At 43.4% G+C, this 24,045-nt stretch overlaps 1 protein-coding gene across 4 annotated transcripts in view; it reads right to left on the bottom strand.

Moving 5' to 3' along the window:
* The window catches only part of LOC147892026 (flowering time control protein FPA-like), a 59,429-nt gene that overhangs the window by 20,091 nt on the left and 15,293 nt on the right, over positions 1-24,045 (bottom strand). For 2 of the 4 annotated variants that reach the window (XM_087388054.1, XM_087388052.1), the window contains 2 exons: positions 2,880-3,994; positions 738-2,591 (listed from right to left, as the gene is read on the bottom strand). In XM_087388054.1, coding sequence (XP_087244180.1) covers positions 1,367-2,591; positions 2,880-3,994 — 2,340 coding nt within the window. In that variant the 3' untranslated portion in view covers positions 738-1,366. Of the gene's footprint in view, positions 1-734; positions 2,592-2,879; positions 3,995-24,045 lie in introns of those variants that run through there. The other 2 variants (XM_087388055.1, XM_087388053.1) reach the window with 2 other exon arrangements.

The raw sequence follows: 24,045 nt of genomic DNA, 5'->3' as shown, positions 1-24,045 counted from the left end.
CCAAGCCTCATTGGCTTGGAAAGGATAGTTTAGAGGACACACTACTCGCAATTCCAACAAGCCACAACTAATGATGTAACACATGATGTTCCTTGCATCATAAACGATTTAAGGAATCAATAGTTCAATTGCCGTTCAACATAGAATACAAAATTTATGGAATACTTAAGATGATATTGGTCCACTTACAATTCATAGTTTAGAGGTTAGCCGTGAGTCAAGAAGTCATATTCAATTGCAATTCAAGAGTGAGGTGACATTGGCAAGTTTGGAATTGTTTAAAGTCTTTCAAAAAGCTTCAGTTGTTATATTCAAAGAACCTTTGATTGCTTGAAAGCTCAATCCTATTGGGTACAATTGATTTTTCCATTTATTGTAGTACATAAGCTTACCAAGATAACCCTTGCCTAACTTTAACAAGATAAAAGTGTGGCAAGATCAAGAATAGGTTATTATTGATTAAAGAAAATATCAGCCTAAACCATTATTTGGCTACAATATGATTATTACATCTACATTTCATACTGTTATATTGCAATTGTTGTTATTTGTGCCACTCATTCAAGTTTCTAAAGCTTTTACAAAGGGAAACTAAGATTATATATTTCCTAAGCAGGGAGTGTTTTGCATTGTAAATTCTCTTTTATTTCTATATGCACTTTCATAAAACCTCCTTATCCTTGGAAAGATCAAGTATTTCACAAATTGAATTATATATTAATTCTGAACATCTACTTTGGTCTATAAGCTCTTTTAACCTTGACTTGTATATTATAAGCTCTTGCTCTTTCGAAGTTGATTCTGCAACATAGTGAATATTGATTTGAATATTTCCAAATGTTTTTTCCTGCATTAATATTTTGGGTGTAGCAAAATTGTTGTTTGTCCCAGATATGCAGAACTTTGTCATTGTGCAGAATTCCTTACACTTATCCCAACAAGTTGGTCAAAGTGGGTATGATATTTTGAATAAGACACTAGTTGAAATTGGCATAGTTTTTGTGGTGTTGATCTCTACTCCTTGGATGGCAAATTTGAGTTCTTATCAGTTATTACTATCATGTCTTACCTCAAATTGCATGGTTTCAAGCACCCTGCAGTTAAGACCTCTTGGAATTGCATATTGGATTTCATCCTATGTCCTTTCAAATGCAGAAAAGTGTTCCTTCACCAACTCTCAAATACTATTTGCGAGTAATCCTCACTGATAAATAAACTCTTTAAAATGAAAATGCTGACTGTTTAATAAAAGACTGATTATATTTTCCTGCCTTCTCTTAATGATGTACAGCTCCTTTTCACATTTAAAAAGAAAAAAGACTGAAAGGTCACAGGAGTACCTGGATTCAGAGGACCTTTGGGGGTGTCAATGTGATTGTGGAGTCTCTTCAGATCCAGTCGGATTATGCATCCTTCGTAAAAGGGAAGCCGCAAGCTGAAGAGTTGCTTGAAAGCGATTATTTCTTTCAGCCTCTACAATTCCATCCTCCTGAGTCATCCCTGCTTCAGAAGTTTGCCCTGCAGCTGTATTTGGATTTGATACCAGGCCATTAGAGCCGCTGTGTTGCAGGCCTTGATCCAAAGATAGCAGTTCTGGTAAGTTTGATCCTGGATGATTAGTCTGTGCTGGGTTTGGTAATTGTAATTGAGAATGGATGGTCGTTTGTTGCTGCACAAACTGTGGGTGTTGTTGACTGACCAACTGTTGAGGTCGCTGTAGAAAAGTTGCTAGCTGGTTGAGATCCTTGGTAGGAAGACTTAGCAGTCCTCCAGGCGACCTTAAATTAACATCATGAATACCAGATACCTGGGCAAAATAGCTCTGAGCATCAGTGGCAGAAAGTGAATTGGGCAATACTGTATTTGGCTGTTGCTCAGATTGATGGTGTGAATTCATGTTTGTGAAGCCAAGAGTAGCCGTGGGTGCAGACCCAGGCCTTTGTGCTGAGAAGTTCTGATCACGGAGCAAGAACTCAGCACTCTTCATGCCTGAAACTGTACTGATGACATCAGATGCATTTGTCCCTCCTGCACCATCAATTGGACCCTGTCTTTGCACAGGTAATAGAGAAGTCAGAGAAGCAATCAATTCCGGCGTCAATGACAAACCTGCTGACTGATTTGGAGGTGTCACTGTATTTGATGAAGATGCACTCCAACCTGCCAGAGAACCAACAGGTGGCTTCAAATTGCCACTCAACTCGTCTGGAGTTGGCTTGAACTGAGGCCGAGACAACTGTTGTAAATGATTTTGTTCCTCCAGCAATGTTTGCTGCTGCTGGTGCTGATGCATTGTAGGAAGACTCCCCACCTGAGACTTAATGACCAGTCCAAAAAGTAGGTCACCGGGAAGCTTCAATATCCTCTCTGAAAACTGAGAAGGAGGCACTAAAAACAATGTTGTCCCATCATTGAATTTGGCTACCCCTGCACGTTGCTTATCACCCAGGTAGCGAATAAAGTCCCGATAGCATGCAGTTTCACTCTCCCCGTCTGGGATAAAGAAGATGACCCCAAAATCCACAGCTTGGTTAAAGTGTTGAGCTAACATATCTAGAGAAGTTCGGGCAACACAGTTTACCACATCTGGTCTGCAGGCACACATTACATGTCAGCACACGGAATACAACAAGCACTGACCTTTATGTCCATCACCACAAATTCCATGTCACATAAAGGTAGTACTATACCACAAGATAGACCCTTCCCTTATGTCCGTCATCCCAACAATCCTCTAAAACAATGTAAAGCAGGATTAGAAAACATAACGTGGAAACGCAGGTCCTGCACATAAGTTCTTGTATTGACTCAGTGATGCTTGGATTAGGAGCTGCGAGAACATAGAGGTGATTGTTAAATAAAGGTGCAAAGTTACTTACAGAGTAGCATCAATTCCTCTGCCAATAGGAAAACTTTGCGCACGGCAGACAAAAGTTCCAGCCTTCGCAATAGCCCCTTGCCACTTCCATTTTACTTCTGCCACTCCTATCCCCTGCATTCTGCTTAAAATTCCTGGTGCGGGAATAGATTCTGTAGTTGCTGGCCTTGATACGCCCACTCCTGCATCCACATAAGAAGAGCCAGGGTGTGCTCTGAAGTTTAAAGGATGTTCAGCACCATTATTCCCGTGTGGCAAACCTCTCTTAAGTCTTTCAAGGGCTTCTCTACCCACAAGATGAGCATCAAAAATTGGAGCCCTTCCTGGGAGCCCAGCAGAATTTGGGTTTTCTACTTTTGGTCTTTTAAACTCTCTTTGGCTGAAGTCATTATCGGGCAAGTTACGGCCATCCATTATAGGCCTAGATGTGTTTGCACTCCCAATCTTAACTGGTGGAGGTGCTATTCTACTATTCATACGCATACCAGCACCCTCGAAGGGAAACAGAGTGTCAGGACCTCCGCCTCTCACAAGGGGATTACTGCCAAATCCACTGGTTGGAAGAACTCCAACTGGCCTTCCCAAACCTCTTCCCCTGATGTCATGGTGTAGAACAGAATGTCTTCCTGACATATTGATGTTCATATTGGAGCTGTTAGGACCAAACCTCTCAATGGCACCAAGGGAAGGCCTAGGTCCTGTCAAATCCATTAAGCCATCCCTCCGATGCAATGGAGAGACAAAAGACCCATCAACTTTAGTAGTACCTCCCAATCCACCTTCATTGTTAGAAAATCTTATCTGCACTCGGGGATCATTGAAAAGCCTACCCTGAAGCCCTTCTTTCGCACGGCTAGCCTCATCTGCGTTCCTGAATTGCACGAAGCAGTAGCTTCGATCTGGAAAAGTTTTGATTCTTTCAACTTCGCCAAACAGGATAAAAGCTCTCCGCAAACGTTCCTCATCCACTCTGACAGAAGCAGGAAAACCAATCCACAGAGTCTCACTAGGCTCCCCTTCCTTACTTCCTTTTTCTTCAACCACATTGTGAGCATGCACATTTCCCAGGGCCATCTCTGAACTTGATAGGTCCCCTCCCATCCTTCCGGTAATACCCTGGATAGGAATAAAGTTAAATTTATTGGTTTCACAAACAATATCAAACCACTGAAGAGAACAATGAGAAACATGGGAATGCAAACTTGAGGATTTATATACCTAGATGAGTCCAGGAACATGCCCAAACTCATCCTTGAGGATTTCTTTAGGAGAGATGGTTCCTCGTAACACAGGTATTAGCCAGTAAAAAGTGCTACATTAGCAACTTCACTACATTTCAAAATACATAAAAGTACGACTAAAGAAGACCACACTGCTCTGCCCTGTTTTGCAACGAAAGTTCCTGCAAGTTAAAATTTTGAAAGTAGGCACAGAATGAGCCACCACACAACACTATAAAAGGACCATGTGAGCTTACCGTGGGTAGAAAAAAATTTGCACGCTCTTTTAGTAGAGTGAGCAAGTTTAAATACACGGCTGAAAACCCCCTTTGAATATGGTAACACCTCTTGAATCAAAGCATGTGCCTGATGCCGCTTACATCACCCATCAGCCACTTCGCTCATTGCAACAACAAAAAATTGCAACCAGATAAATATATAATGACAACTTTTTTAAGGTCCTACTAGAATCCTAACCAAACTTATGAGATTTACCCATTTTTAAAAAGATATAAACTTACAGCCAGAAACAAAAGAATCACCGAAGTGACAATCTACCCTATGACTCCCAAAAAGGCTCCCGAAAACATGGAATAGAAGGGTAAACACAGCACCTTGTCTTCTATCCCTTGGCATTTGTTCATGCGCGAACCCTCCGATGGCTAAACTAGCCTATGCATTTGGCCCTAACAGGATAGAATAACCCTTGCACAAGAGCCAGGGCGAATGTTAGCAATGACAAAATCCATTATAACTGAAATGGACCTGGTACTCTGCACTGCATGAACGTGCTCTTAGAGGGAATTTCGATTCCCTATGCCCAAGCCACCACAAACACCATCCCACCAAATGTCTCCTTAAGCGTAGCTTGACTGGTCCACTTGGTAACATCTTGGCCTCGAGCATACCCAAGCAGCGTTCATTATTTTACTCCGCCGCCTTGCAGGAAGTGGCTTGCCATGCTGCCTTTGTTGCCTTTGGCTACTTGCTCCATGGGCATAAATCAAAAAAAAATCCAAGGTCTATTGTTCTTGACATCCTTTCTATATTCTTTCTACACTTGCGACCAAGCTACAACCTCCACTCAGCCTACCATAAAGTATAGTATCACAGCAATGCATTTCCTTTGAGTAGTTTGACTTGGTCTAGTTGGCCAAAGAGCACATGATTGGGCTTGAAACACACTTATACGAGCATATTATTTTGACTCTTGCAAGTTGGAGCAAGTGGACTATCACCAAGTGTTCTTTCAGCATAGCAAGTCTTGAGTTGTTGCACTTCCACGTCAAGTATCCACACGAGTCCACATGTTACATGTTCCTATTTCCACACCAAACTATCATGTATGTCTTTTGACAACCTCTAATTTGGCATAGCCCACTCCTAAATGAAATGCCCACCACAAACCATTAAGAACTTAGTTGACTCTCAATTGCACGCTTCTATAAACTAAGAATCAAGGGTAACATCAAGTTCGACCACAACCACAATCAGATTGCTTGTACTAGGCCTTTGGTAAACACGCAATGAAGTCCACTGACACACTTGTAAGGAGATAGGTAGCCCCTACTGATACCCACCCATCCCTTGAGAACATGAGGCCTGTTGACCCTTAACCTAACTAGGCCCCGAAAGAGCTGTACCATGATAGCTTCTCACCACTATGTTAGAAAAGGCCACTACCCCATCTGTGAACCCCATATGAGGAGGACAACAGACTTATACTTAACAAAAATGATTTTGTTATCAGAATACCTGGTATTTTGTGGTCATGGTGACACATGTTCATCCCAAAAAGATATAGCCGCCTATGAATGTACAAGGTATGTCAGATCATGTAACAAAGGGAACCAAGTGTAAAGCCTGTCGGAAGACTTCGAACTTGGGACGAGAAAGTGCCTTTGTAAACAGATCTTCTATGTTGTCCTCTGTGGGAAGATAGGACAACTCTATGTCTCTTGCTGACAACCGCTCTCGAACATAATGATAGTGAACTTCAATGTGCTTGGTACGCGCATGAAACACTGGGTTACACGCAATGGCCCAAGCACTCTGGCTGTCAGTGTAGACCATGGTGGAGGATGTCTGGCGAATACCAAGATCTGTAAGTAACTGTCGAAGCCAGACACACTCTACTGTAGCGGTGAAGGCTTCCCTGTACTCAGCCTCACAGCTAGATATGGCAACTATTGGTTGCTTCTTGCTAAGCCAAGAGATACATGAATTGCCAAGCAAAAAACAATTGCACCATAGAAAACCTGCTGAGCTGAGATACTGCATACTGTTAAGTCAGGTCTAGTGTGACAGAAGTAAATGAGACATCCAACAGCCTGCTAGTAAAGAGTGATATCACATGGTGGGCTCCCATCATGAGCTGAAAATTTGAAACCAAGGTCCACTGGTGTAGAGATTGGCTTGCAATCCTCAAACTGAAAACGATCAAGAAGCTATCCAATATACTTGGACTGTGACATCATGACTTGGACTGATACATCATGATACCCCCCTCAACATGAGCAAACTGAATGCCCAAATAATAGTGAAGCTGTCCCATGTCTGACATTTCAAAAACCTGCTGCAAATCAACCTTGAAAGCTGCAATATGCTGAGTATCTGGGCCCATGATGAGCATATCATCCACATATAAAATCAGCACTAAAAAATCAGATCCACTCCCACGGACATAAAGAGTGGGTTCTGTGGGGCTATTCTGAAAACCAAGGGATAGTAAGTGTGCATGAATTTTGGCATACCATGCCCTGGGTGTCTGCTTCAAACCATAAAGGGCTTTTCTAAGCCTGCATACCTTGTTTTCAGAATTAACATCCTCAAAGCCAGGAGCTTGTGTGACATAGACTTCTTCCTGCAGATCCCCATGAAGAAAAGCAGTTTTGATGTCAAGCTGGTGCACTTGCCAATGATGATGGGCTGCAATGGCAATGACACATCTAATCGTAGTAATCCTGGATGTGGGAGCAAATGTCTCTTCAAAGTCAATGCCTTGTTGTTGGGCATACCCTTTTGCAACAAGACGGGCTTTGTGTCGATCTATACTGCCATCAGATTTCCTTTTTAATTTGTAGACCCACCGGGTACCAATGGCATGCTTGCCGGGAGGAAGATCTACTAATTCGCATGTGTCATTTTTTGCAATGGATTGTAACTCAGCTTTCATTGCATCCATCCACTCTTTGCTGTCAAAAGCATCTTTATGGCACAAAGGCTCTTCATTGCAAGCTGTAGCAAGGAGTGCAAACTCAAGAAAGTGACCATGCATCTATCTGTTCCCTGACCTTGTCCGGGCAGCAAAAGGCTGATCTTGTTTGCTATCCCTCAATGTATCAAGAAGCCATCTGGGAACTTACCTTTGCTGTCTATTGACAGCTCTTTCTTCAATCACTGCATCATGAATAGTGGGATCATTTTGTGCTGGAAGAGAAACCTGCAAATCAGCATATGGGGTATTGGCTGATCATTGCTTGTTGGAGGGCCTGCAGGAGGCTCATGTTGCTGGTCAAAGTCCCCTTCTGAGGAAGGCAGAGGTAACCAAGAGTCAAAGGCATCAAACATGTCAACTTCTGGCTAAGCTTTGCAGTCCACAAGAGGAGAGGCCGAATGTTCAGCAAAGATTACATCTCTACTGACAATAATCTTCCCACTATTTGGTTGGTGTAACCTATACCCTTTGCTCTCCTGACTGTAACCAATAAATATGCATCTGATTGCCTTGTCATCAAGCTTATGTCTCAGCTGAGATGGTACATGAACATATGCAAGAGACCCAAAAACTCTCATGTGTGAAAGTGAATATACCCAGCAATATCTTGTGAAGTCATCAATGAGAGTCACAAAATATTTATACCCCCCAATGGCATTTGTCCTCATTGGGCCACAAACATCACTGTGCACTAGCTGCAATTTCCTTTGTGAGAGTTTTGGACAATTCTTTTGAAAAGGAAACCGATGCATGTTACCCAAAAGACAACCCTCACACACATGTTTGGAAACTGTGTGAATTTGAGGTACATCATTTGCCATGTCCCGTGAATGTAACTTGGCAAGAGCTCTATAATTGAGATGACCCATTCTCTCATGCCAAAGATGAGTTTCAGCAAGCTGTGAATCTGAAATAGCAAATGCTTCAATAGAGAGTGCAGCTGAGTGATCATCAAGGTGATAAAGGCCCTTTTTCAAAGTGCCAGTGAGAACTATGGCATTGTCATCACGAAGATCATATACTAGGCATCTGTATCCATCAAAAATCACTTTGAAACCTGCAGTGGCAATTGCTGAAATTGAAATCAAGTTGACTTGAATTCCAAGCACAAAAAGAACATTTGTCAAAGTGACAGGATGGCTTGAAATGGATGTGAGCTGCACATCTCCAATTCTTTTTACAGCATAGGAAGCATTATTAGCACATGTAACAGTCCCTCCTCGAGGTGCATTAGCTAAGGAATGAAACAACTGTCTGCAAGAGGTGACGTGCTTGGAAGCACCACTATCAAAATACCAGGACTGAGCATCATTAGCAGTAAAAAGTGCATCAACTTGGGAGGGATCAAATGAACAATGGACAGCCCATGCCCAATCATCCTGGAGAGCATGTGCATGTGAAGCATCTTCTGGCTCGTGGAATTCAATTGCATGTGAGGCATTAACTGTCAATCCTGCTTTCTTTTTCTCCGAAGCAATGCGCTTCCTACATTTTGAAATGTCATGTCCAAGCTTGCGACAATAGTTGCATCTTTTCTTCTTTGACTTATTTGCTATATTTTTTGATGCATTGGAGGAATTGCCACTGTTAGGCGCAGATTTAGGCTTGCCCATAGGCTTGGAAGCCTTGCCTCTTCCTGTCTGCTGTGAAGCAAATGCATGATCAGGAATAATAGCTTGTCTATTAGCTCGACTTTGCTCTTCCTGCAAAAGCAATGTGACTAGCTGATCAAAAGAGTAGTGGTCTGAATTACCCATGGCCACTAATCGAAGGGTTGTAGCAAACCCTTGATATGTATCTAGCAGTCCATTCAATGTGGTACTGACAAGCTGAGAATTTAGCACCACCTCATCAATATTGGCAAGTTGTTCCATGAGGTCGTTGACCTTTGTCAAGTATGCATCCATAGAGTCACCTTCATTCATACTGACTTCCTGCAATTGCCTTCTTAAATATGCAACACGTGCCTCATTGCGAATCTGATAAAGAGAAGCCAATTTGTCCCAAGCATCCTTTGCTGTCCTGCAAGACCGGATGTGTGGAATAATGATTCTCTTGCATGATAAAGCAATGCAGGGATGTGCATTTGCATCTCTGGCATCCCATCTTGATTGTTCCTAAGTTGGGGGAGCAACAGCAGGGGTGCTAGAAGATAAGGCATCAGGAGGAGTATCCTCTGCAGAGGGACCAGCGGTAGAGGCAACCACTGTAGCATTGGCTGGCCTCAGATCAACCCCAGAAACAATATTCCACAAGTGCCTTGCAACAAGAATATGTTTCATGAGATAGGACCACATCGGATAGTTGGTCCCATCCAACTTATCATCTTCACGAAGAATGCCAAATAAGTCGTGATTATTCCCAGCCATTGTAAATAGTACTGATAGAAATGCACTAACAAAGTGACCAAAGTATAGCCTCAAGGCTTTAAACTGCAAAAATATGATTTACTGTCCCAAACACCTGTGAGCTAACAACAGATATTTCCAAGAGGCTGAAATGGGCCTCAAGGCAATACTGTGCCTTTCCTTGCTCAGATGATGAAATAGAAAGAGCAAATAGACCGAAAATATGTGCAGCAAGGTATAGAAATAAGGTTACCAGCTGAAATTGAGCTCCCAACACAAAAGCCCCAAATTTTGTTGACATGAGTGATGACGTGGCACAATGTGACAGTCCTGAACCTGAAATTGACTGAAAACTTCAATTTTTGGAATGATTTCAGTTGTCAACCTTGTCCAAGGTGTTGTATTGACAGGTTGAAGGTCTAGATGTCAAAAGCCCTAATTTTTCTGTTGGAAATTAGGGTTTGACAATGAAAACTGTCAAAAAAGGTAAAAGACTGCAAATGTTGCTTGTGAATCAGCTTCTGGTCCTCTGAGCTTATGGCTGAGACTTAAAAGACCTCTGTAGGTAGAGTATAACAGACCACGGAGCTGCTGCAGCAGGTTGAAGTGCAAAAGGCGGCTGGAGCGTAGCTGGAACAGCCCTCAGACACCTCGAACTGAGTGCGTGGCTGCTAGTGTCTCCTTTGGAGGGCTCTAAACAGGTCGTGATAGTAGGACGTCTCCTACAGATGACTCTGGAGAGGTCACGGGAGCTGGGCACCTGGATATGCAGTACAAAAGTGGCGACAGATGGCCACGAGTACTGTAGAAGACCTCGAAAATGCTGCACTTTGTGGAAACAGCAATGACGCACTTTGTGGCGACGAAAAGACTCTGGTACCCTTGGACAGCAGCTGGAGAGCCTCGAACAGACTGGAGCAGTGACGACCAGCAGAGGAGCAGACTTCCAATGAGTAATGGAGGGCTCAAGGGGATCAGGAGAGCTGGAAGACAAGTGTAAACCTTGGCTCTCATAGCACTGTAGGATCGATAAACGAGAGAGCAAGTACAAGGTACAAGAGTCGAAAGATAGCAACCGTTACGTCAACTAGAGTATTATGAAAAGAAAAGTACATAGTACTTGTAGCTAGACCCTAGGACTAAGTGTCCTAGGTGTCACATAGGACTAAGTGTCCTATGTGGCATAAAAGGCACAAAATAAACTAAGTGCCTATAACTATGCCTACAAGGCACATACCAGGGCCCTCAGGGCATCACTAGAACTGGGAGAAGATGGCCTACAGAACCTATCAAACAGTCGTCTCCCCTAAATTCATCTTGAATTTTATGCCAGCTCCCCGCAAGTGCACTGCTGAAGAGGCTTATCTGGACGATCTACCTACGGTGTCACTCAAAAAAAGAGAATCACCAAAGTGAGGTAAGAGAGCTACGACTCTCAAAAAGGATCCCAAAAACGTGGAATATATGGGTTAACACACCACATTGTCTTGTATCCCTTCGCTTTTTAAGCAGGGTCATGCACAAACCCCCATGGGCTAAACCAGCCTATGCCTTTGGCCTTAACCCTTGCACAAGAGAAGGGGCAATTTTGGAAGGGACAACGAAAGCCATTTTGGACCTTGATCTTCTTGAGTACATGACCCAAAATGATGGCCATTATGACTAAAATGTCATGGTCCCTATACCTGCACCTTGAGACGCATGTTCAACAACAAGAACTGGTTCAAGGTAATGCAGCCCGCACATCCAGATTCATTGATGACTGTTGGACACAACAGAAAGAGCTCAGTAGAAGGAATTGGGAGCACTTCATGCACCACAAATTCAGGTGCGAAAAAGGTACTTACAAATGTCCTCTATATACATGCTCTATGCAAGGATCTGCTTTCTATTAGGCATATTACAAAGAATAGGTTGACGGCTAGATTCGATGAAACAGAAGTCTTGATCTCATCAAAGAATATTAGAAAGATCATGCCAGAGGAATGGAGGAACACAAGTTGTACACGATCAAGTCATTTTTGCCCATGTGAATGCAAACAATATAAAGTAGTGACATTAGAGATTTGGGCACGTCAACTACGAGATCTCTCAGAGATGCACAGCATTGGATTCGTGGATGGACTCCTACAAATCGCAAACGACAAAGGTCTGCTAGCTTGCATGGAGGGCAAGCAATGACTAGGAGCATTCTCGAAGACAGCTACACAGAGAGCCAAAGTTCCATTAAAGTTACTTCGTTCTAACATATGTGAAAAGATGTCTACCAGATCATTCTCGGAGCCAGGTAATATCTTACTTGTATTGATGGTTTCAGTAGGATGACATGGGTTTATTTCATTGCACATATTAGATAAGTTCAAGGATTGCCAGAGTCAAGAAAGAGTCAAGAAAGATTCCGAACAAAAAGAGAAAGAGAGTTCAATTCAGAGGCTTTCAGCGCCTGTTGCAATAAACAAGGGATCAAGAGACGGTTCAACACTGCACACACATCCCAGCCAAACGAGGCGGCAGAGAGGAAGAATCAAGTTATCACAGACAAATTATCACAAAGATAGGCCTATATATGCTGAGGGGGAAGAAGCGTCCCAATCCTTTTGGGTGAGGCAATCCATGTGGCGATTTACATCTTACCAAGACAGACCAAGGCGGTTGAGAGGAAAACTCCATACGAGGCATACTATGGTAAGAAACCCATCATTTTTCATTTGAGGGTTTTCAATTCTCATGTTTATGTACATGTGGACAAAGCAATAGAACAAAGTTAGATCCCAAGAGTAAGGAAGGTATCTTTGTAATTTACATCAGCAAAGGCTTATCGACTATATGACCCAAAGACAAAGAACGTGGTGGTGAGCCAGACGACGCTTTCAAGGGGGCAGAGTCCAAGCCACAAGCAACTGCATCATAGGCTCTAGTTGTTCCTCCTCAAAGACCCAAACTTGCTATTACGAAGAAAAGGAGGCAAAGGATCAAGAGACTGAAGATTCAAAGTCAGTATCAAAGGCATCTAAGCCAACAACAAGGACCTCGGCAGAGGACATGAAGTTACCAAGATGATACTTGAAGACCTTGGAGTAACTCCAAGAGTCACAGACATTCCAAAGAGCAATTTGGAGGTGCGAAGATCTGAAAGCAAAGCTCCAACCGTTAACTATGCTCTAATGGTTCACATTAAGATGATCCTGAACCAAGGATCTTTGAGGAAGCAAAGGAACTCCAAGCAAAACTGAAGGCCATTCTAAAGAACCATACACGCAACTTGAGGAAGATCATACGAACCAAGTGGGTTTACCGCACAACCTACAAATCCGATGGGATCTTGGATAAGTACAAAGCAAGACTTGTCATCTATGCACAAGCCGAGGGAGATGATTACAGGAAAACATTTGCTCCTACAGCCCGTCTGCCTCATCTTGAGAAAGAAAGAAAGAAAGAAAGAAAGAAAGAAAGTTTATTAATATCTTCAAAAGACTCAAGGGTCTTAAGGCTAGGAAAAAAACCAAAATACAATGAAAGCTAAGGCATGGTGTCACTAAAGCAAGTATCCACACCCAAAGCTGGTGTCTGAGACGAGAAAATAAATACGCTATGCTGTCGCTGTGGGAGAGTACCAAAATGCAAAGGACAAAAGGGGAGGAGGTCCCTAGCAATCGCCCATCAGATCAAACAGCCATCTGAGAGATGAACCCTGTATGCTATTTGTGAGACCAACTCTGCTGGTCGGCAGAGACGATCTAGGCTCGGTAGTGACTTTGGATATGGTGAGGACTGACAGCAGCGAGGAAGGAAATCACTAATAGACTTGCTGTACTCCTGATGACCTGATGCTGTCTGCAGGGCCTATAAGGCCTACCCTTTGCTCTTTCAAGAACAGGGCTTCTGCTGCCCTTTTACCTGCCCCTTCTATTGGCCCTCTGCCCACCATCTAGGGCACAGCAGCAGCCTAGTGCCTCCCTCTTAACAGCAGCCACTTCCTCTGTTATTGCTGCCCACATGGCAGCCTGCAAGCTGGCTGTGTGGCAGCCCTCTTAGATCTCTATCTTTCTGCAGATACACCTCCCCCATGTCATTCCTCATAACCTTGTTGTGATCTTCAACACCACCAAGGCTTAGCTTTAGTATGAGTCATTCATTTCTTGCAAGAAAGCCCATTGAGATTGTCAAATCCTATTGTGTTTCCTCACAAAACCCAAGTTCACCATGAAACCAACAGCCCAAGCATGACTCATTATGGGCAAAGTTGAAACGCCAGCATTTAGGTCCTTTTTTAGAATGTGAAGACAAAATCCCTCCTCGTTGCTTCTCTACTTGGACCACGTCTAAATGTAGGGGCCTTTTGGTGAGTGGGTTGGATTCAAGAGGTTGCAAGTTATGATGCTCTCACGCATGATCCGGGGGAAGAGATGCAGCCCCCAAGATATCAATTTTGTAGAGTTCGAGAGAGACGATCACTTACCTCAACCAGCCTAGTAGCCCATTGACAAGAGTAAACAAGGACTATAGTGGGAGGCTCTTGTAGCTCACAGCTGATGGGATAAGATGTACTGCTACATGAGGGCCACTTGATGGTTTCACTCTCTTCAATAACCTTCCTCGCCCCCTCACCCCTAGATGCCCCCTTCCAACACTTAACACAATTGGAGATGCATCCAGCAATCAAACACAATACTTCCATCACAGCTACATGCTACCTAACCAGCATACTACAAAGAGAACTTCCTTAGCCCGAGCAAGGGTGGCTTCATTTAGGCATCAAGTACATGCAGATCCACCACTCAAACATAGTAGCCATAGCCATGGACCAGCTCCAAACATCATCCATGGATTCCAAAAGAGGAGGAACGAAAGGTTGCAGCCCATGACACCGTCAAGACGAGACTATGCACTCTATGCAACATATACCTAGATGAATCCAAGAACATTCCCAAACTCTATGCAACATGCATGAAGTGGAGACAAAAAAATGAAATCCCAAGCAGCTGTGAGATTTGAGGTTGATGCGATTTGCTTTTTCGACCACAGTTTGTAACATTGAAACAAACCGTTGATTACCCACAAATTTCTTCTTTGCAAGATGAATGTAGGGCATGAAACTCTAAGCCCACACTCAAGAGACGGTGAATTTGCGAGAGGTTGAAAATAGGACCAGCACGCTCACATCCCATTCGGGGCACCTCATTGCAACGTCATAGCTTCAAGCTACCTCGCAACATTATAAATGCACCCCACCAAGTGGAGCAAGGGAAGACAGCAAGAAACCTTTGACATGTTTCAAAGACACGAAGATCTCCAATGGGACCCAAGTCGGGGCCCACTAGAGCCCAAATCATTACATGTCATATTAGAGGCTACACATGCACACCTAAAGTGTATCTACATTCCAGATTCAGCTTCAATTGACATAGAGCTACACACCTCTAGTTCCCCTCCTTCCCATGTGCAACTCTAACTTAGCCTCTCGGCCACTACAAGGCATCCGATCTTGAACCTAACCCTCATATACACCAAAAATACGATGAGGCCAACAGCAAGGCAACAAGCATGTGCCCGATTTGAGGGCACCCTCTCCGCCACTTCGCAGTGTTAGGTTGCCTCACGGCATTCCCAAGTAAGACAGCAGAGTGGGCCAAGAGAGGACAGAGATAGATCTTAGGTATGCTCTAGAGGCATTCGGACTCCATCAATACCCTATCCCATGCACAACTCTGATCACTCGAAGCAAACCTTCACCAAAGGCCACTCACCTTATTGTTGGGGGTCACTGTTGAGGTAAGTATGATCAAGGGCTTGCTCCATGGTGCATGTGTGCATCTAGGGGAGTCACATGTATGTTTGTGTGTGTTGTAAAGGCACATCAAGTGCTATGATGTGTCTAGTGTGTGACCTAAGTGATGATGTAAGACAAAGGCAATCCCACTAATGTAGGGATTGATTTCCACTGATGTAGGGGCTGATTGCCACTGTGTAGGGAAGGTATTACCTTCTCCCCCTTTCTATAAGAGAGAGTCTTCTCTCTCACAATCATAATAGAGATTTCATTGTGCTCTCACACATCTTGCAAGATGCATCTATTCTATCCTACGGGATCCTACAAATGGTATCAGAGCTTTAGGTTCTAGATCTAGCCTAGCCTAGCATTGGATGCTATCTCTAGCATAAACTACAAGTTTCTTCATCTTCTCCATTTTCCTCCTCCTTCCCAAAATCTTTGAGAGCTCTGTTCTCTGCCTACAAACGACCATTGCCCAAACCCTCTGAGCTGCAAACCCCTCTTGTATGGGCGAACTTCCAGCTGCAAGCTTTTGGTGAGATTTCGATTGTACGTGAAACGCCAACACTCACACTCTCTGACGAAATTTCGCGCAATGCCGCCTCTGTGCTTATCCTTCTATCAATTCCTCTCAGCCCGAGCTGCACGACACTGAAGGGAACCTGCTGTTGAAATCTGAGCTCATTTGGACAAGAAATGGAGGCGCAACAGACGAAAAGCCAGTCGGTCTTCTCAAGCTTGGCTATGGCGACCTGACGCAACATTGCGCCCCTCCTTGCTGGTAGCCCTTCTCTGGTACAAGGCCCTTCTTCCTGCATAAAAATCCCCTTGAATAGAGCTATGAGCTGTGAGAATTGCACCCTCCAAGTTCAGGTCTCTGTTTTGGACAGTTTTGACAATGGTGTGAGTTTGATGCTACATTAGATGCTACTTTAGCATTTCTGATGTTTTAAAGTATTGAATAGCTTCAATACAACTATGGCTACAGCTTTGCTTTAAGTTGCTACACCTGGATTTGCTTGGAATGCTTTCATTTAGCCACCTCTATGAAGCATGCAAGTGAAAGCATCATTTCCATTATGTTTTGTAGTATGGAATTTGGTTACAAGTCTTTGCTACTCTAAATGCTTGTATTTTGAAGCTCTTCAACTCTTTCTAGCCTTGTAAGAGAGTAGACACTGCCCATTTTGGGTTAGACCCTCTCATGGCTACCATCTTGAATATGGATAAGTTCAATGGTCCTATGGCATTATTGCCCTTGGCTTAGGAGATGACTATATTCATCACATTTCTGATTTAGAGTCTCCTTCTGAAGCTTGGCAGAAGCTTGACATTAATTTTGGTGCTAGCTCTCACATCTCAAAATTATCACTTAAGATTGCTTTCTTTGAATTGAAGATGGCTAGTGGCACTCCTTTGGCTGCCCATGTTAATTATATGCGGAGTCTCATGACTCAACTTGCTTCTATCAACTCTCCAATCACTACAGATGATGCAATGGCAGTATTGCTCAAAAGTATGCCTGAAGATTATGATCATGTCGTTACCACTCTGAAAAATCTTCCTAATCCTACTCTTGAAGGTCTTATTACTGCTCTTCAAGAAGAAGAAAGGCACATGGAACTCCGGAGAGGCAATGACACAGCCTACCAGAGAGGCAATGACACAGCCTATGCCATAAAAACTCAAAAGGGGAAGTTTTCACCTTGCAAACATTGTGGGAAGACTAATCACCTCTCAAAAGATTGCTTCAAGATCAATCCATGCAAACATTGTGGCAAAAACAATCACCATGAAAAGTATTGTAAAGCCAAAAAGGAAGAAACTACAAAGTCAGAAACTGCCAATCTACTTTCATTTGATGAGTCTCCACATGATGAAGACTATGCTTTTTAGGCACTTTGTCTTTTTGTTTATCATCACTTGGTCAAATTTTGAGGTTCTCTGCCTGGAGTAGTACTCCAAAAAGAATATGTAAATCACCTCTGGTCACCATATGATGTAGACCATGTGATATGTGTTTTGACTATCCTATTTCTGTAAACCTCACACCCTTGGGAACCCTTGCTAGCATGAGATCCTAGCCATAGATTAATCCTTGACCACCATGAGATGGCATGAGAAACTATGAGACTAGATGTATCCTTGACACTGCAAGAGGCAATCCCTTGAGGGGGGTTTGTTGGGGTAAGTATGATCAAGGGCTTGCTCTATCGTACATGTGTGCATCTAGGGGAGTCACATGTGTGTTTGTGTGTGTTGTAAAGGCACATCAAGTGCTATGATGTGTCTAGTGTGTGACCTAAGTGATGATGTAAGACAAAGGCAATCCCACTGATGTAGGGATTGATTCCCACTGATGTAGGGGCTGATTGCCACTAAGTAGGGAAGGTATTACCTTCTCCCCCTTTCTATAAGAGAGAGTCCTCTCTCTCACAATCATAATAGAGATTTCATTGTGCTCTCACACCTCTTGCAAGATGCATCTATTCTATCCTACGGGATCCTACAGTCACCTTCCACCTATGAGCCCCTTCATGTCTTGGTTGTCATATAATACATCTAAGGTTCTCAACTGTCTATGCAATTCTCGTGATGTGTTAGTGCTGACTCCTCCTAAAGTGTCCAAAAAAGAAGGCAGCTCTTCAATGCAGATCCCAAGAGGGTGGGGGATTGAGGGAATCCTTGCTTCACATCAGCGATGCCACTCACATCTTCGGACATGCCTTGTATGGTGCACACGTTGCCTATGAATCTTTCGTATGAGGTCATGAGTGTCCAATCGCTGGTACAGTAGGCACCTGCTTGGCCAGGCCTTACATAGTCAGCATGGTCGCGGAAGGTCGGGTGGCAGCCTGATTGGTCACAAAAGGTCGGGTCGTCAGCCAGTTTGCTGACTCAGTCGACCAATCTAAAGGCTTTCCTAGCCCTATAAAAGGGCGTCTCTCTCTCTCTCTCTCTCTCTCTCTCTCTAAAAGGGCCATTCCCTAGCCCTATAAAAGGGCGTCTCGCACACACGCAGTCCCTAGCCCTATAAAAGGGCGTCTCGCACACACGCAGTCCCTATAGTCCCTCCCTTCCTCCCCTCCTCTCTTGCTCCTGCCTGAGCTCCTTAGACCGTTTTGCAGATCGTCTGTTCAGCCCGCCCTTGCAGCTTGAACTGGCCATTGCAGCAAAACCTGCCCTAGCCACCACCATAGCAGCTTGAAGTTGATCCCACCATTGCAGCAGAACCCGTTCCCCGCCCACATACACAGCTTAACCTGCATCGAACAAGTCGCATTTTGCAGCTTGACTGATTCTGTTTTACAGCTCATTTCACCTCCACACAGCAGCAGCTTGAGCTGCATTGTACACAGCTTGAACTCTTCAAAGCTCAATTGAGCACACACCCCCACACTGCAGCAGCTCAACCTGCGAATAATTACTTTTCCAGAAGTACACAGCTAATCAGCAGATACATAGCTCTGGCGTTCAAAGTTATGACTGGCAGGAAGGTCAAGTCATTTGCTCAGGTGGTGGCTTCTCCCCACCTTGCCTTGTACCAGAATGGACACACATCCTAAGCCTGCAACAGCAGATCCAGGACTGCAAACAGGAAAACCTACAGCTCAAAATGCATATGGCACAGCTCCAGAAGCACCTGTCTACATTGGAGAATCAAATCAACAAGCAGCTCAGTTCTGATTCAATCAGAGAAGCGGTACATCACCACCCACCCACCCCCCCCCCCCCCCCAAAAAAAAGGAAAAATGTTATCTTTAAGCTCAAGTTGCCAATCCACATTGCTCAAGTGGTGAGCATTTTGTTTTTTGCTAATCAATTGCAACCGAGATTGAATCATTATGACACCATGGTTACATAATTTCAAATTTGTGGTTACTGGTGCGAGCTGCCTCTCAACCTGCATCCACCAAAGGAGAGGATGCATGTATGTTGAAGTACATGTGTGGGTTTGCATTATACAATGTCTCAATGGACTCATAGAGAGAGACAGCTTCGTTCTTGGACATGTGATCAAGCATGGATTTGCATGTTGTTGCATGTGATCAAGCATGGATTTGCATGTTGTTGCATGTGATCAAGCATGGATTTGCATGTTGTTGCTTGCGAATAAGTTTATTGGAAGGATGAAGCTAGAAGACTTTTATATTTCTAATTTTGGTGGAAGGACAAGATATCCATGGATTTCTACAGAGAAGCGATCAGAGATGATCGATAGGAAAACTAGCATTCATGAACTATGATAGATCGTCCGTTCAAAGAGAGGTTGAATGCCATATTTCAACAAACTTTATAGGCTAAGAAAGTATTTTACTGTTGATTCTCTTGAAATATAACTTAACTGTTTTATACTTTAGAATACAAAAAAGCCGCTTGAATTGCAATTTAAATGTGGAATTTGTCTGATTTCCTTTCTAACACAAAATTTCTTGCGTAGAATTTCGTGCCACGTAGTTAAACGACTACGTTTTGCAATATGAGGGCGCAAAACTTTTCCCACAAGATATTTCAATCTTATAGATCGTTTGAAGATTGAAGACCATGGAAATTTTGGAATTGTTGTTTTCAAGAGGAAGCACTATCGTAAAAAAGAAATGTGATCTTGGCATGGTTGTTGGCGGTATTCCAAGCTTATCACAACAAACTTTATAGACTAAGAAAGTATTTTACTGTTGATTCTCTTGAAATATAACTTAATTGTTGTATACTTTAGAATACAAAAAAGCTGCTTGAATTGGAATATTTGTCTGATTCCCTTTCTGTTAACACAATTTCTTGTGTAGAACATTCATTCCATGTAGTTAAACGACTACGTTTTGCAACATGAGGGCACACGACTTTTCCCAAAAGATATTTCAAACTTATAGATCATTTGAAGATTGAAGACCATGGAAATTTTGGAATTGTTGTTTTCAAGAGGAAACACTATTGTAAAAATGCAATGTTAGATCTTGGCATGGTTGCTGGCGGTATTCCAAGCTTATCATATTACTTTATGTAAACACTAGTTTGGTAACATGACATAAAGAACATCATTCACTTACTAAGTTCATGGAATTTAGCAAAGTTGTAATTTGCGTCCGATTCTCTTTTGGCGTCCTCATAACATCTTGAAAAATTTTTAAAAAAATTCTCGAGCATACTCGACACGCCTAGGATGTCAAATTCAATGCAACTAACCTTTGTATTAGAGTGCTTGAGGTAACAAAAAGGATTGAAAAGCCACATATCCCTGTGATTGAACATGGCTTTACATTTGATCACTAGTAAGCAATTCTATTAGACAAATCACACAATATATATTCTCTAATTTCTTAATTTTTTCAAAGGGTGATGTGTGTGCACGCGTGCGTGCGTGTGTATCAGTGATATTTGAGTTGATGTGAGGGATCATAAATTCAACACAGTATACTCAAGTTCTTTGTCGTTTATCATAGATATGAACTTCTAAACCTAAAGAAAATTAAGTAATACTAAGATCCAAGGAACTACAATAGCTTCCACTAGGTGTACAATAAAGTTCACAAAATTCACGAGTATAAATTTCTCCTCCCAACAATTAAAGGACAAATAAGTCAGCTATGAACCTCCTAACCTGACAAAGTTTATGAAGAACAATCTAACAAGTCTGAGAGATCAATAGTTGCATAAACTAAAATTCGTAAGTAAAAAACTAGAAGTTAAGAATACATCACGGATGCCTTGTTGGAATCAAAAGTTCCCTAGACTTAAGAACAAATTATCTAAAAGAAAGTTTTAATCAACGAAGGACCTCTTCAACATCTTTAACCTTTGTGCACTTTTTAAGGTATTGCCCTTTTGAATATGAATCTAAAAGAACCTGATTTTAAAATTTCAGCCAACGAAAGTCAAAATGCACATCTACTTTTTTAAAATTGTAGCTGAAATTTTGTGAAGCTGAATTCCCTATTCGTGACTTCAAATCTTCAAAATCGATCTTAGTTAAGAAAGCGATAGAATCAAAAGCCCTTGGCCTAACAATGATACATAGTCTTTAGCAGCCTTCAGCTTGCAGGTGTGAGATACATGAAAACACACTTTTGTATGGGGATACGTTCACTTTTGGAGGATCTGATGTATAAATGACTTTTGGCTATCTACTTGACTGTATAATCTCCAGATATGCACATGTTTACCTGTGAGATCCTGAGTGTCAAGTGATATCTATTCTTGTAGGATAAAGTTGTCACCTAGTCACAATCCTTAGCAACATTGAGCACGCATCAGCCCTCCCCAAAAAATTGTCCTTGTTTCAAACTTGCCCTCTTCTAGTTCCTTGTCATGCCATGACTCAGACCTGAGACAACCATGTCGGCCAAGCAAGAAGGTCAAGGAAGCTAACCCTTGAGTGCTAGATTGTTCATGAATGAAGGTAGATTCTCCACATGTAAGCCCCCCAAATAAGGAGAGCACAAGGGACTCGGGAGTGACATATACCTAGATGAATCCACGAACATTCCCAAACTAGTGCAGTTTCAATCTCATGATAGTCACTCAAAAGGTTGAAAACCATAAACTCCATCATGCATAGCAGGGACTAGCTACTATGACATCCCCACTGATGTCATCAGCGCCCAACAGTGGGTGTAGACCATAGTATAAAAATATTCTCTCACATACAAATCCGCACACCCACACATACTTGAGCATCCATTTATACAAAGTCTTTGTACTGAGTTTCTGTCGGCACTCCGGAGGTGAAGGGCAGACTCAGCCATGACGAAGGCTAGCACTAAAGGAGAAGGCTAATCAAAAGGTAGTCCGAAATCTCTTCATTCAAGCTACAACTGCTTGTGAAGTCTAAACGTTTTCATTTTAGTCTCTCCCCAACAAGCATCTAAATCTAAATCTAGCTGATAGGGCAACGCACCATTTAAGATAGAAAGAATTATCACAATACCAGCAGGCCACAACTTGGACGAAAACTTCACAAGGTGAAATTTGCATGTCCGCTAATACGGCGAAAGCATATACCTAGATGAATCCAGGAACATTCACAAACTCATCCTCTAAAAACACAACATAGTGTAGTTTCAATCTCATGATAGTCACTCACAAGGTTGAAAACCATAAACTCCATCATGCATAGCAGGGACTAGCTACTATGACATCCCCACTGACGTCACCAGCGCCCAACATGGGTGTAGACCATAGTATAAAAATATGCTCTCACACATAAATCCGCACACCCACACATACTTGAGCATCCATTTATACAAAGTCTTCGTACTGAGTTTCTGTCGACACTGCGGAGGTGAAGGACAGACTCAGTCATGACGAAGGCTAGCACTAAAGGAGAAGGCTAATCAAAAGGTAGTCCGAAATCTCTTCATTCAAGCTACAACTGCTTGTGAAGTCTAAACGTTTTCATTTTAGTCTCTCCCCAACGAGCATCTAAATCTAAATCTAGCTGATAAGGCAACACACCATTTAAGATAGAAAGAATTATCACAATACCAGTAGGCCGCAACTTGGACGAAAACTTCACAAGGTGAAATTTGCATGTCCGCTAATACGGCAGAAGCATATACCTAGATGAATGCAGAAACATTCCCAAACTCATCCTCTAAAAACACAACATAGTGTAGTTTCAATCTCATGATAGTCACTCACAAGGTTGAAAACCATTAGGTTTTATGTCAGTGATTGGGCCATCAGCAGAGGTGGCCAGGCGGGCATTGTTCCAGGGACGACACTATCCGACCATGCGCCTGTGCTCCTCTCATTAGATTCGGCAGCCCAGACTCTCCCCCCCCGATCATGCAGGATTCCCGATTCCATCTTCTCGAGGGTGGACGTCCGTAGCAGCATTTGCAGTCTTTGGGACAGAGACTGGGGGGAGGGCATGGATCTGGTAGACTCGGTCGCGCAGGCTCTGCAGGAGTCCAGCCAGATCTGCCAGCTCGCAGCCCTACAGGTTCGACAGGATTGGTGGGGCAGAGAGAGAGCTCTTCGGAGGGACCTCGCCTCCATTCAGCGACTTCAGCAGTCTTCCCCGGGCTCGGAGGAGCTTCGGATCCAGGCCCTTCGAGCCAGAGCCCTCTTGGAGGAGACCCTCCAGCGTCGCTCCGAGTTCTCCTATCACGCCTCTCTCTCCTTCTGGGCCCGGAAGGGTGACCGGATGTGCAGGGAGTTCTTCAGGACACACGGCCAGAGAGCTGCAGGTGATCAGCTACGGAGTCTCAGGACAGCGGATGGTCACATTGTTACGGACCCGGGGGAGGTCATGGGGTTGGCCACTGACTTCTACAGGACCCTCTTCCAGCAGGAGCCACTTGCCCCTCGTGCTAGTCGTGACCGTGAGGAGGTGTGGAGGCACATTCCATCCCTGGTCCAGCCCAGCATGCAGGCGTCTTTGTTGGCGCCGTTCACCGCGGAGGAGATGTTGGAGGCCTTGATGGCTATTGATGGGCAGAAATGCCCAGGTGAGGATGGGCTATCCCGAGCTTTCTTCACCTCCTTCTGGGACCAGATCCATCAGCCCCTCCTTGCAGCTCTGCAGGGGATTTTCAGCAGCGGTCAGATGCCAGAGAGCCTCTCCTCGGGACTGATTTGCCTCATCCCGAAGGGAGGAGATAGACAGG

The sequence above is a fragment of the Dipteris shenzhenensis genome, chromosome 17 (assembly GCF_047967505.1).
Source record: "Dipteris shenzhenensis isolate YYH24624 ecotype China chromosome 17, Dip_SZ_1.0, whole genome shotgun sequence".
Taxonomy (NCBI): Eukaryota; Viridiplantae; Streptophyta; class Polypodiopsida; order Gleicheniales; family Dipteridaceae; genus Dipteris; species Dipteris shenzhenensis.
The sequence above is the reverse complement of the archived record's forward strand: the minus strand, read 5'-3'. Positions and strand labels throughout refer to the sequence as shown.